Raw genomic sequence first — 14,548 nt, forward strand, 5'->3', positions numbered from 1 at the left:
TAGTTTGAACGGCCATCATCTCCATTCCCATTGTCTTGGCTCTGGATCACTCTGACTCCTTTTCCCTATTCATACGGGCATCCAACCCCCTCACAGGCCCAGAAGGAATCTTCCCTCTGGCCAGTGACCAGGCAACTGTTCCAATACTTCTGAGGCTACCTAACCTCCGCCTCAGGCTGCTACCATCTTGCATCTACTAACATGTTCTTCTGCGCAGGAATTCACGTGGAGTCACACCAGATTTTAGATCATGACTTTCTTGAAGGGGGATTGAAAGTGGGAAGGTATTAGATGACGAGTGAGAGAAATGGATAGAGAGGAAAGAAGAGAGAAAGCAACCACCAGCTACCTGGATGTCACAGCCCCACCTGGCCATGATGGCCCATATGCAGCACAGCACATCGCCTATGAAGAGCTGCTGACCACCCGACCTGGGCATCTCTCCACGACCTCACTTAACGATCACAACAACTCTCTGAAGTACCTGTTAATCGCCTTGTTTTGGAGATGAGAACTCAAGGAGATGGACGGAAAGGCCGGGCCCAGGACCTTTGCAAGGGCCACACAATTCTCAAGGAGCACAGAGCAAGATGGGCTTCGGCACCAGCTACCGAATGTCCAGAATCCATTTCCCTCAATGGCGACGGGGTCTCATTTGGGAATCGGGATGGGTCAGTATGGGCCAAGTTTGCTGCAGCGATAGGTTGGCCCTTCATCCTCAGTGGTTTCACAGGGAGAAGAACACTTTTTCACTCATGGTAGAGATCCAGTCAGGTCCGTGGGGGCCAGGCGAGGAGAGGTGGAGGACTGTGCACGGGCCCCCAGTGCTTGGGTTGAAGGGAGCACACATGGCGTCCATTCCCAGCCCATCGGCCGAGTTAGTCCCGTGGGTCCACATGCGCACACAGCGGAAGCGCCGGGAGCAGACGGAGCTGCCGTGTGGTAGCGTCTCTGCCATGGAGTTCCTGTGCGGAGGAGGCTACCGCTGGCCCCTTCTCCGCCCCTGCTCTGCGGGTAGTTACATCATCTGGGTTAAGCGAGTCAGCACGTTCCCTTCCCCTTGAACACAGGCCAGAGCTCAGCAGAGCCCCCGCTGGTGTAATCAGAGCAACACTTTGCCCATCTCCAGAAATTCTGGGGCAGATTCTGGGAAATCCGCTCTTTCCTACAGGGGATAAGTAAGCGGTGGTCCTAGGATCTACGCGGAGCCTCCTGGGGCCAAGCTTCAAGGTGACCTTGCAGAAAACAGTGACAGTGGCAAGCCACGTGACGCCACCAGGCCTGCGGTGAGGCCCTCTCCGGAGTGCAGGGTGTGGGGCTTATTAAGCAAACCAGCTCTCATGACAACTTGAACCCAGTTTTTTTTTTGCATTCTGTAACCAAAACCATCCGGAAGAGAATACCCTCCCCCCATATTTTCAGAATAAATGGGCTATTTTCTTCTTGAAGTAAAAGGCATTGCCATTTTACAGTTATTATCACTTTTAAAAGAGTTTACCTGGAAATGTTTAAGATCTATAGATAAAATAATTAGACCACAAATAAAGGGTGGCAGGTTTCAATTGTACTTGCTCCTTTCTGATTAAATAAAATGCTCACAGGAATGTGGGGAGTGGGATATGGATTCTGACATGGTAGCCTTGCGGGGTGTGGTTCTCCTCCGAGTGTTCTTCACAGGAAGATTCTGCTCCTGGACATGTTATCGCTCAGATCACCTCAGCCGAGTCTGCACGTTCGTCCTTCACGGCTGGTGACTCCGCTCATCAGAGCGGCCCCAGGGAGGCCACCGCCTGACGTGCGGCCCGTTTGCAGGTCAGGGTGCGTCTGTACCCCCCCCCCCCCCCCCCCCCCCCCCGTGGCCGGTCGCCGCGCCTCCCAGCAGACCAGCTCACAAGTGAGTGTTGCTGCTTGTACAAAGAGCCACAGGAGGGAACGGAGATGAACAAACACCAACGTGCTCTCGCCACGTCAGTAAATTCTGAAATATTTGACAACCAAGTACATACTGTATACAAATTAAGTAAAGAAAATGAGAGGCAATTCCCAAAGCTGAGAAAAATAAGTTGTCGGAGGAAAGTAACGTAGTCAGAGTAGATGTGTGAGCGACAGTGAACAGCGGAATGCGGCCACGACAGTGTAACGACTGGTGATTGATTTCATGGCGATGAAGCTATTGAAGGATGGAGGGTGAAGAGGGAAGTGTGGGGAAGAGAGACACACCCATTACCCAGTGACTCAGGCCCCACCTACACCCTGTGGCTGGGAACAGACAGCGGGTGGGCACAGTCTCACCGAGACCTTCCCAGGCTACGTCTTGTTTCCTTCGATGAGTGATTATTCCTCCCATGTGTTGGTGGGTCAACTAGGAGACCTGGGATGTGGCCCCGGGCGCCAGCTTATGAAAATCCCCCCACCCCGGCGCAGCCTCCGTCTGTGGTCTTGTTGTGTCATTGGCGAGTTGCCCGAATGCGGTCCCGGGGCCGCGGGAGGCCGTGGCGCCCACTTACTTTTGATGGGGATGATGAGCTGCGGGATGACGGGGAGGATCTTGCTCCCGCCGTGCTCCAGCATGTCGTGGATGCCCTGCCGCGCGAAGAACTCGTAGGGAAAGGTCATCTCGCAGAGCCCGTCGAAAAACAGGGGCAGGTAGTGGTGGTAGTCCAGCTTCTCGATCTCCACCTGCAGGGACAGAGGACAGGGCGCCGTGAGCCCCGCGCCGGGCAGAGCCAGGCCAGCCATGGCCCCCGTCGGGGCGACCCAGCTCTTCCGGCCTCAGCTCCCCCATGGCCTGGCCTCCCCGTGGGCGGTGGGTGAACATCAGAGGCCTTACCGTTTTAACAGATTAGAGTCATGAGTACTCTGGCCTGGAAGCATGTTAGCACTTGTTTCAGGCTGGTTTGTTGTTTTGGGTTAGTTTTTCTTTTTTTACCATTTTGCACAAAAGCAAAGTTGAAAAGAATGGAAGAATCCCGTAGTACATATGCTGAAAAGATGGGTGTAAAAATAAATCAAAAAGGAGGAAAAAAGGAGAAAGGAGATGAGCACCCGGATTTCTAACGAGAATCTAAGAGGGGGTGCGCGTGACGTATTCTTGTGACGGTGAAGGTGAGGGTGAAGCGTGACCCCGTGGCTGTCCCTGGAGCCTCGGGGACAGGATGTTGGTGTCATCAAGAAGAAATGAGAGACCCGCCGTGGGCCGAACCGGAACAGGCCACGGGCACCTCAAAGTCAAAATATCAGCAATCTCTCTTCGGCTTCTTCTCAAACAGACGCATCCCTGACCCACCCCAGGCCTCCACGGCCTCCTGCCTGACCTTCGCAACAGTACCAGCCCCGACAGGAAGTGGGCAATGAAGTTACAACCACGGAGCTGAGGGAAGCGATGGCGTGTTGGGATATGTTCACATGCGGGGGCTCTGCTCTAGCCGCGTCCTCCCTGGAGTATCTACCCAGGACCTGACTTATCGCCCGTAAGGTGACAGACGTGACGCTGATGTCACGGAGGGAAGAAGCCCGCAGACTCAGACTGCGGATGCAACCCCCTCCCAGAGCAAAGGACACAGCGTCCCTAGGAACCGGGGCAGCGCTTCCTCGTTTCCACCGGCGCCTGATTATCACCTTCTAACCAGCGAGGAGCCATCAGCACCATAGAGAAGGTCCTTGTGCATTAGCAGCTGGTTATACCCCCAGCGCCCTCTCAGCTGGAAGGTTCTGGAGTCTCCAGCCACGTGCCTGCCTGCTCCTGGGTTTGAGTAACTGGCAGCCACTCCACGCCTCCTGAGTGTCTGCTGTGAGTCTCAGTTCATCAGATGTTCTCCAGTCCCCAAGCGGGAGGACTGTCTCCAGCCTGCTCACGACCTTGACCCTCCCCGCCAACCGAGGAAGCGAGCAGTCCTGACCCAAGGTTCACCTGGCCCCTGGAGGTGGGGCGTGGAAAATGAACCCCATGTGGAGTAGGCACAGACATCAATTTTATTCCACATTCCTGCATACTCATGACATTAGCTTTACTCACAGTAAAACTTGACGGAATATATGCCCGATACCCGTTTTCTCAAGGACATTTGAAAATGTTATAGAATATTATTTTGTACAATTTTTTTAAAAATGTATTGCTACATCATTCAGCTCCCAATATATATACTAGTAACAAGGTTATCTTTAATTTTACCTTCATAATAAAAGTGTCCTGTGTACTATATTGCTATTTATGTTTTTCATATGTTTTATTAATCTTCTTTCTTTTGGCTTATGCTGGCATTTTACATGTCTTTCATAAATAGCAAATCATTGACGTTATAACTTAATGTGTTCTAAGGCTTTTTAAATACATTGCCATACCCATTTATGTCTGTAACTAGTTTCACGTCTGTCATCTTATTTTTTCATCTCTGGTTGTTGTTTTTCACTTAATTTTTACTGTCTATTTTGAGTTTTGAGTGTTTTATTTACACTTTTTGGAATTATTTCAAAGATAAGGCAGCCTGTTTAAATATTTTATGGCAACTATCGCACAGCTCTCTCAAACACTTTAAAACATATTTATCTTGCTTTGAGAAGCAAGTGAAAAGTTTCCTAGTAAGACTGTTGACATGTCAAATTTTCCGTGGGATTCTGTTAATTTCTTTTTTCTTTGTGTGGTTTGAGGCAACAATATACTAACCACGTTAATAACAGCAACAGTAACAATGCCAGTGTTTATCAACCAGACGCTGCTGTGAATACTGTGTGTATTCACTTATTTAATCCTCCTGAGCAGGAAGAGGTAGGTTCTATACTACCCCAATGTTCAGTATGGGGCAGCTGAGCCCAGGGAGGGTCAGTCACCTGCCTGCGGTCTGTGGCTGGTACGCTCTGAGGCTGCCTTCACCGGCTGCTTCACACCTGGGACTGCCTCCCAGGCTATGTTGTCAGGCACCTCGAGGTTCGGCATTATTATAATCGCCTGGTGAACTGTTCCCTGCATCTCCGTTCCTCATGGTCCTTATCATCACTGATGCAGTTTGGCCCAGTCGGATCTGACATAAATATGGCTGTAACTTGTTTGTCCTTCACATTTTACTTTCTTCCCCTGTCATCAGGTTTAAAGAGCATCTCTTCTCCTCAGCTTAGAGCTACCGTTGTTTTTTCCTCCCATTTTTAAATGCATCTTCAGAAAAAAACATTGGGTGCACACAGGATTCTTATTCTCAAGAGTTTTGAAAAAAAAAAATAAAAGCAATATGAGAGAGGATGAAGGGAGAGGGAAGACCAGGGAATAATTGCGAGACAGCAAATTGAATGAAAGACTGAGTGAGAGAGAGAAAGACCACGGTGACCTCTGTCTTTACCCCCAGCTCCCTGACCACAGCCGCCCTCTCCGGCCAACACTTGTCTTTTGTGAGGTCTTGTCCTGGCCTGCGCTTCGATGCTGTGGCTGTCTGTTCTCCCTGCGTATCTGTTGCCTTAACGTTGGAATAACAACTTGCCATTGTATTCTGAGGCCACAAACTTCTTTAAACCCTATAGGTAGTGTTCTGATGGCGACAGGGTGGTATTTTTATGCGTAACTTTCTCTTCTCCTTGCCCTTCGGCTAGGGTTCCATTTCTATTGCTATAATATTGTTTCAGTTGATGAATTTGGCCCAGGGCTGGGGAACCCATTTACAACCGGGAGCTGATGGATTTTTCATTTTTCTGACGAGTTCCATCCACCTCCTGCTCCCTTCTCACCAGTTCCCACAGTGGGGGTGTCGGGGGGTCCTCATGCCCCTGCTCTCTTCTCCCCCCTCCCCTTCCTTTCGCTGCAGTCCCTTTGCCCACACCACCGGTGACCTTCACTTCGCCTTAGGCTGCAGTTCCTCTTCTGTTCTCGTCAGCAGGATCAGGTGACCTTGCCAAGCTGACTTCTCTCAGCCTCCTGACACCCACCCCCCTAAAAATAGGGGTCATCCATGGTGGTCTTCCTTCAAATCCTGGGTTTAATCCCTCTTCAACCTGATTCTGACTCCAACCAAGTCCTCATGCATCCACAGCCCACACCTCGCTCAGCATCGGCTTCGCCCAAGGCCGGCTGCTTCACCTGGGTCACGGCCACAGCCTGACCGGGCTCCCTGCGCTACGTTTGCCTTCCTACTTCCCTGCTCCCCACGCCCGGGCTCTGACCCGTGGGGGCTCCTGACTAAAGTCCCCACAGGGCCTCCCCGGCGTCCCTGGCCCCTTTGCTCCACCCTGTCCTCCTACCTCTGGAGACACTGTGCCTTCTGTCCCAGGGCCAGTCTGGCCTCGCCTGCTCCTCCGGTAGCTTCGGGCGCACTGTCCCCTCCCCTCCGGACCTGGAGGGGCTGGCGCTGCGTTAAACTGGATTTCAGTTCAGCCCGCCGCCCTGCGGATGTCCGGTGCAGCCCTGGCCACTCGTTCACTGTGGCGCTCAGTTCTGTTGTCCGGGGCCTGTCACTGCTGGAAGGTGTGTGGCACCGACGGGGGACTGCTCAGGAGGCACGGGCTGGAATTGAATCCTGACCTTCTGAGTCTGCCCCGGGGGACTGAGAGGCCCGCTCAGCGGGGAGCCATGGCGGGCGGCACTGGGCATCTCCGGCAGAGGCCGGGACCGCAGAGCAGGCCGAGGCCGGGGCTGAGCGCTGACCCTGGGGCACGAAGGGGTATGTGCGTGTCCTTAATTTTATGGATTCCATACATGGATGCATGCTACAAAGATGACACCACTTTTTCCTCCATCGGGATCGCAGTGATATGTCCACTGTGGGATGCTATGAATATTTTCACAGAGGATCACAATGGGCTCTGGGTGCTCCTATCTACCCTCCTCTCACTGGAAATCACTGAGGGCTCACATTTAAAAAAAATATATATTTTTATTGATTTCAGAGAGGAAGAGAGATGGAGAGAGAGAGAGAGATAGAAACATCAATGATGAGAAAGGATCATTGATCGGCTGCCTCCTGCACGCCCCACACTAAGGATTGAGCACGTGTCCTTGACCAGAATCGAACCTGGGACCCTTTAGTCCGCAGGCCGATGCTCTATCCACTGAGCCAGACAAGCTAGGGCCGAGGACTTAATTTTTATTTACTTTTAAAACTTTAGGAGGAAAAGTTTCTGTTTTTTAAACTTATAAATGTATGTCCATAAATAATATATTAGTTCTACCAATATAAAATCTTTTTATTTTTGTTATCTTATTTAACCCTCACCAGAGAATATGTTTTGTTTTTGTTTTGTTTGATTTTACAGAGAGGGAGAGAGAGGAACATTGATGTGAGGGACAAACATCGACTGGCTGCCTCCCATACGTGCCCCAGCATGGGATCCAACCTGCAACTTAGGTATGTGCCCCAGCCGGGAATTGAGCCCACAACCTTTTTGGTAAACCGGGCAACACCCAACCTACTGAGCCGCCCAGCCAGGGCTAAAATCTTTTAAAACATAATCCATATCAAAAGTCCTTTAAGAATAAAAGCAAAATCTAAAGAAGAGATTAGTTAGAAGACCCACCATTGGCTACTATCCCTTGGAGTTCTTCAAAATGGCTGGCTTTGTTCACTTGGTTCTCAACCTCCCTAATGCTGCGACCCTTTAATACAGTTCCTCATGTTGTGGTGACCCCCAATTTCATTGTTACAAATTGAACATAATTAAAGCATAGTGATTAATCACAAAAACAATATGTAATTATATATGTTTTCCGATGGTCTTAGGTGACCCCTTGAAAGGGTTGCGGCCCACAGGATGAGAACCTCTGAGTCTTAAAATAACAAAAGGTCATTTTAATTGTTTATTTAGCAATAAACCTTTATTCAGTTTTGTAAATTATTTGCTGTTAAGATAACTAATTATTAAAACACATTTATACTCTACTGTCTTTACTATTACCATAAAAATAATAGTTTAGAAACCACAAAATTGGGAAATCTTTCTTTAAAGTTTAAACAAGAAATCCAGAACTGAAGGAGAGCTGCGTGCAGGGGATGGAGAGCAAGGGCTGCTGTGGACTTCCGCTAAAGGACGGGGAAGACACTGACCGATGACTCCCTGCGTGTGAACTGTCACGGCATCAAGTACTTGCACTCACAGAATTTCTCTTCTTTAAAAAACAGTTTTCATAACTTTTTAAAATATATATGTTTATTGATTTCAGAGAGGAAGGGAGAGGGAGAGAGAGATAGAAACATCAATGATGAGAGAGAATCATTGATTGGCTGCCTCTCGCATGCCCCACACTGGGGATGGAGCCCGCAACCCAGGCGTGTGTCCTGACAGTTTCATAACTTTTTAAAGGTCACATAGTACCTACAAGTTTGTCTCTAAATCTTACAATAACCTTTGGTCAAAAGCAATAAAACTCTAACTGGGCCTAGGCTATCAAATATAACATTTCATCCCCAGAACAAATGTGGAAGGTAATAAGGTCCTCCTGAAAGGTCAGAAACTCAATGAGACAAATGGGTTTCATTAAAAACCTCCACCAGGAGCTTCTTACACTTTCCATATCTGAGCTTCAATTAGCAAACGAAACATCACAGAGAATAACTGTTTTTGTGAATAATTCCGAGGGTCTTGCTTAGAGTCACAATCAGAAAAAGTGTACTTATCTATTGACTAGAGGCCTGGTGCATGAAATTCGTGCACTGGGGTGGGAGTCCCTCAGCCCAGCCTGCCCCCTCTCACAGTCCAGGAGCCCTCAGTGGATGTCCTACTGACGGCTTAGGCCTGCTCCCTATGGGGAGCCACAGTCTGGCAGCAGAGGCTCGGAGCAGGCACCCCGTGTGTGTGTGTGTGTGTGACCCCACTAGGGGCCTGCCCCCAGCCACACCGCAGAAGCTTGGAGCAGGCGCCCCTCTGTGTTGATCTCTCAAGCTCCTGGCCGTGCCTGCGTGTTGTTCTCTCATTTGAGCCTTGGACAGGGCGGGCGGGAAGCTTGGCTTCCTCCATCGCCAGGGGCAACCCAAACCTCCAGCTCCGTGGCCACTTGGCTTCTCCGCTGTGGCCGCAGCAAGGCTTGGCTTCTCCCCTCCTGCACTGCGGCCTCAGCGGAGAAGCCAAGCCTCTTCAGTCTTCAGTCTTCAGTCCTCAATCTTCAGTCTTCACTCCCGGCCGGAGCCTTCAGTCTTTGTTCGCGCCTGCATTTGCAATTTAACCGCCATCTTTGTTGGGTTAATTTGCATACTCATCTGATTGGCTGGCGGGCGTAGCAGAGTGACACCAATTTGCATGTTTGTCTATTATTAGGTAAGATATATGAGGGTCCCACTTGGACTTATTATGACATTCACAGAGTAAAGCTTTAACTCGCTGTTTTTCAACCGTTGAGGCAGCTGTGGATTTATTGCAGAAGGACTTACAAATTGCACAGGCATCAAGCACTGATTGCAGATGGTACATAATATATTTCAAACATGGATGTACTACTAACATTTACCAATCACCATGGTAACAGAGTTGTCCTAAGGAAGACTCAATAGACCAGTGAGCGTGGAAATGAGTTCTGAAACCAGCAACTAGAGAGAGCAAAAAAAAATCTGAAGAGAAATACTTTTTAAATGTTTAAACACATAGAAGACTATTTTACTTTAAAAAGAACCAAATAAAACTTCCACAAAATTATTCTATCATTAACTTTCAAATCCAGTAGCTAGGTTGACTGGATTGGCAGATGAAAGAAGAGTTAGAGCCTGAGTTACAGACCTGAGGGACTAGGGGCCAACACAGAGTCAGAGAATGGAAACAAAGTGATGGGAAAGGTGGCAGAGGGGGCACAGGGAGATGGCGATGAGGGAGAAGGTGATGGGAAAGGTGGCAGAGGGGGCATGAGGAGATGGCGGTGAGGGAGAAGGTGATGGAAAAGGTGGCAGAGGGGGCATGAGGAGATGGCGGTGAGGGAGAAGGTGATGGGAAAGGTGGCAGAGGGGGCCCGGGGAGATGGTGATGGGAAAGGTGGCAGAGGGGGCACGGGAGATGGCGATGGGAAAGGTGGCAGAGGGGGCCCGGGGAGATGGCGATGAGGGAGATGGTGATGGGAAAGGTGGCAGAGGGGGCACAGGGAGATGGTGATGGGAAAGGTGGCAGAGGGGGCACAGGGAGATGGTGATGAGGGAGATGGTGATGGGAAAGGTGGCAGAGGGGGCACAGGGAGATGGTGATGGGAAAGGTGGCAGAGGGGGCACAGGGAGATGGTGATGAGGGAGATGGTGATGGGAAAGGTGGCAGAGGGGGCACAGGGAGATGGTGATGGGAAAGGTGGCAGAGGGGGCACAGGGAGATGGTGATGAGGGAGAGGTGATGAGAAAGATGGCAGAGGACCCCCACTGAGCTGCTCCCTTACACGGCCTGTGGGAGTTCCAGAGAGCACAGTGAGGACAAAGGTGGTGTTTGAAGAAAGAATGTTTGAGAACCTTTCAGAATTAAAGAAAGGTGTGAATTTTCAGATTGAAGATGCTGATCTTTTCAGAAAAAAACTATAAAACTCCCAAGTCAAGGAAAGGATTTAAAAGCAACTAGAAACAAAAGACAGATCACGCATAAAAGATCAAATGTAGACTGAAATTATATTTCTCATTTACAAAATAGAGGCCAGAAGCCAGATGAAAAGTCCCTCAGCTGAGAGAAAGGTAACAGTGAACCTACAAGGCAGTGGCCAAGTAAACCACCACTTGCAAGGAAGACAAGTTAAAGGTATTTCACCGAGATGAGAGGCTTGGCTTTTCATTTTTTTAAATCCATGGATCACTGTCCTTACCAAAGGATAAAACTTATTAAAAATAAGATGAACATGGGACAAAGACATGACATGCAAGAAGTAATAGCAAACAAAGTGTTGAACAAATTGAAGAGACCAAATAGCATTGACTATAAAAATAAAAAAATACAATATTCATCAATTACGGTGGGTTTACAAAGGGAGGCTGTAATAATTTAAAAGAAAAGGCGAGAATTTGAGAGGACAGTGACCTGACTCAAAGCAAGATCCTTTCATTGACAGGGCTGAGGACAGAGTTACTGATTCACTTTAGACGTAATGAAGTAACTAAGCATATTAAAGTGCAAAGACACTTGTCAAAAGAATAGAATGAAATTAACTTCCAGGAGAATCGAGTATAGTAGAGGGATTGAATAAAGTTCTATCAGTCTGTCAGAAGGTTAAACATCTCACCTGCTTCCAGGAAAAACATGGAGAAGAGAAAATACATAGAATGAATTAAAATTCTATATAATAAAAGCCCTGCAACCAAATGGTGGAGTGACCAGAATGACCGGTTGACCGGTCGTTATGATGCACACTGACCATCAGGGGGCAGACACTCAATGCAGGAGCTGCCCCCTGGTGGTCACAGCGCTCCCACAAGGGGAGTGCTGCTGGGCTGACAGGGATAAGCGGAGCTCCCACAGTGGGTGATCCCTGCAGGCCACGTCCCCCGACAAGTGCATGAAAACCGTGCACCCGGCCTCTAGTATATAAATAACTGCATGAAATATAAATGGGTTAAATTCTCTTGTTAAAAGACAAATGTAAGCCCTGGCTGTGTAGCTCAGTTGGTTAGATCATTGTTCCAATTTGGGTTCTATTCCTGGTCAGGGCACAAGAAGTAAGCAATGAATGCATAAATGAGAGAGAGAGAGAGAGAGAGAGAGAGAGAGAGAGAGAGAGAGAGAGATTTGTTGTTTCTTCCTTCCTCTCTCTCTAAAAAATAATAAAACATTTTTTAAAAAAGAGAAATTTATCAAAGAGAATACATATTTGCAGTTCTGACAGTTATTTCCAGATGGTGCCTCCTAGATGGTGACAATCATATTCCCATCAGCAGTAAATGAGATTATCTGCTTTCCTATTACCTTTCCAAAGAGAACAGGATCCAAGTTTGATTCTTGACCATGTTACAGGGAAAATACATTTTACTGGTAGTTCATCGGTATGTCAGGGTTGTTTCATCTTGTATTTCTCTTACTGTGAGAATAATCACCTTTTAGGCTTCGCTTGGAATTGTATTTTTGTATCCTGCGTCCTTTTTCTTCTAAGGAGGCACCGGTCTTTTTTGGGGTGGAGTGAGGAGCGCTTTTATCTCAGGGAGAATCATGCTTGGTGTGGGACAGGAGTTTCACATTTCTCTTTTGCCATGTGGATTTTAAATGTTTTAAAATTGATTGATCTTTGATGGGTTTGGAACTCTGAGTCATCAGAAGAAAGGTTTCCCCCATGTGACAGCGGAATGATTTGAGACAATTGGAAAAGATCACCTAATTGTTTCCTCTGGCATATTTATGTTGTCTTTTCCTTATGTTTAAGTCACCAGCCCACCTGTACGTTTTCCTGGTGTGACTTTTCCCATGGCCGCCCCGTTGTCTCAATGTAGTTACTGCACAGTCTTTCACTGACTGAAGGCATCGCTTTATCATGAAGCCCTGTTTCTCGACTTACTGTTCTGTTTCATTGGCTTTTCTTATTCATGAACCAGTGCTATTCTGATGTAATTAATGCAACTGTTTGAAGTTTTCATATCTGATGGACTAGTTCCCCTATTATTACTTTTCTTTCCTAGTTTCTTTATTATTGTAATTTGTTTACTTTTCAATAGAAAAATTCAGGCATAAATTTTACATCTAAGATCTACTTAATGGACCTGGATAAAACCTGGCACTCAGTAAGTAGATGAGACACATTCTTTATAAGCATACATGAGACAGTTTAGAAACTGAATAATAAGCCACAAAGTAAGGCTCGTGAAATTCCAAATTATCTATGTAATATGTGTCTCATTTTGTGAGGAAACATAAATAAAGTAATAAATTATTAACTAAAAGGTAGCCAAACTTTTAAACCCTACACATTTGGAAATTCAAAAACACTTTTAAATCACATCTAGATCAAAGAGAAAATCATTGCAGAAATAACAGCGTATTAGCAATTGAAGCACGATGAAATTACCCGGCCCTGAAAGAACAGAAAAGTATCCCCTAGTCCAGACTCTTTTATGAGTCTGAAAAGAAGAAACGCGAACAACTCACTACATGAGGCCAGCATAACCCTGACACTGAAGTCATAATGGCAGCCCGATAGTCAAAAGAAAGTTCTAGGCAAACGGAATTCAGCAGCAAGTTAAAAATTACGGCTGGTCAGGCTGTGTATTGCAGAAACACCAGAAAATTTCAACATCATGCTTACATTTTTTTTATTAAAGGAGGAAAAATGAGATAATATTAACAGATGCAGATAAAGTGCTAGATGCAATTATTCATTAAAAAATAAAAACTCTAAACAAAAACAGCAAGTCCATACTTTATGGTGCAACTTTGGGGACACCCCCCCTTCTGGTTAGAAAGGAGACAAGAAGACGGTACCATCACTCTTCTTCAGAATTGCGCTGGGGTCCTGGGTAAAGTGGGAATAAGGGAACCATATGTGAAGGCCGGAAAAGTAGAAATAAAACTCTTATTTGAGAATGACATGGCTATCCACGTAGCACACCCAGGGAATCTAGCAATGAGCTTAATTAGTAAGAGGGTTCAGAAAGACTACTGCATAAGAGAATAATAGCATGTCTATGTGTCATTGAAAAACGACTTAAAACATTTTTAAAGGTTCCAAGACCAGTACAAGAAGCAAAGCACACCTGCTGAGGTCATTGGCAATGGAACGGATGCTCAATGTGTGAGATTGTGGGGATGACGACAGAAGGTTCCTGCCAAGCATCACGGAGGACAGACAGGGTGGCTGGGGACACGTGAGCGTGCGGACTGCCCTCACGGGTGGGCCGATGGCCGACTCAAACTTACCCAGAGCGACCCTGCCTACATTTATGTATCCATGCGACCCACATTCAAGGTCAGTCCTGTGCTCTTAACGAGAGGGGCTGAGGGGGTTGAGGGGCCTAGTAGGTGTATGAGGGGGCTGAGTAGCTCAATGGTATGTCTGAGCAGTTTGCGGGGCTCAGTGGCGTGTCTGAGGGTTTGAGGGGCCCAGTGGGTGTCTGAGGGTTTGAGGGGCCCAGTGGGTGTCTGAGGGGTTTGAGGGGCTCAGTGGCATGTCTGAGGGGTTTGAGGGGCTCAGTGGGTGTCTGAGGGTTTGAGGGGCCCAGTGGGTGTCTGAGGGTTTGAGGGGCTCAGTGGCATGTCTGAGGGTTTGAGGGGCTCAGTGGCATGTCTGAGGGTTTGAGGGGCTCAGTGGCATGTCTGAGGGTTTGAGGGGCTCAGTGGCATGTCTGAGGGTTTGAGGGGCCCAGTGGCAAGTCTGGGGGGTTTGAGGGGCCCAGTGGCGTGTCTGAGGGGTTTGAGGGGCTCAGTGGGTGTCTGAGGGGTTTGAGGGGCTCAGTGGCATGTCTGGGGGGTTTGAGGGGCTCAGTGGCATGTCTGAGGGTTTGAGGGGCTCAGTGGCATGTCTGAGGGTTTGAGGGGCTCAGTGGCATGTCTGAAGGTTTGAGGGGCTCAGTGGCATGTCTGGGGGGTTTGAGGGGCTCAGTGGCGTGTCTGAGAGGTTTGAGGGGCTCAGTGGCATGTCTGGGGGGTTTGAGGGGCCCAGTGGGTGTCTGAGGGGTTTGAGGGGCTCAGTGGCAAGTCT

At 48.1% G+C, this 14,548-nt stretch overlaps 1 protein-coding gene across 2 annotated transcripts in view; it reads right to left on the reverse strand.

The window, feature by feature from the left end:
* PACRG (parkin coregulated) overlaps positions 1–14,548 on the reverse strand; it is a 299,322-nt gene that overhangs the window by 131,734 nt on the left and 153,040 nt on the right. For both annotated transcript variants that reach the window (XM_070419164.1, XM_070419162.1), the window contains exon 3: positions 2,508–2,679. In XM_070419164.1, the coding sequence (XP_070275265.1) occupies positions 2,508–2,679 (172 nt within the window). The remainder of the gene's footprint in view (positions 1–2,507; positions 2,680–14,548) is intronic.

The sequence above is a fragment of the Myotis yumanensis genome, unplaced genomic scaffold, assembly GCF_028538775.1.
Source record: "Myotis yumanensis isolate MYYU_CA2020_CCGP unplaced genomic scaffold, mMyoYum1.0.hap1 SCAF_6, whole genome shotgun sequence".
Lineage (NCBI taxonomy): Eukaryota > Metazoa > Chordata > Mammalia > Chiroptera > Vespertilionidae > Myotis > Myotis yumanensis.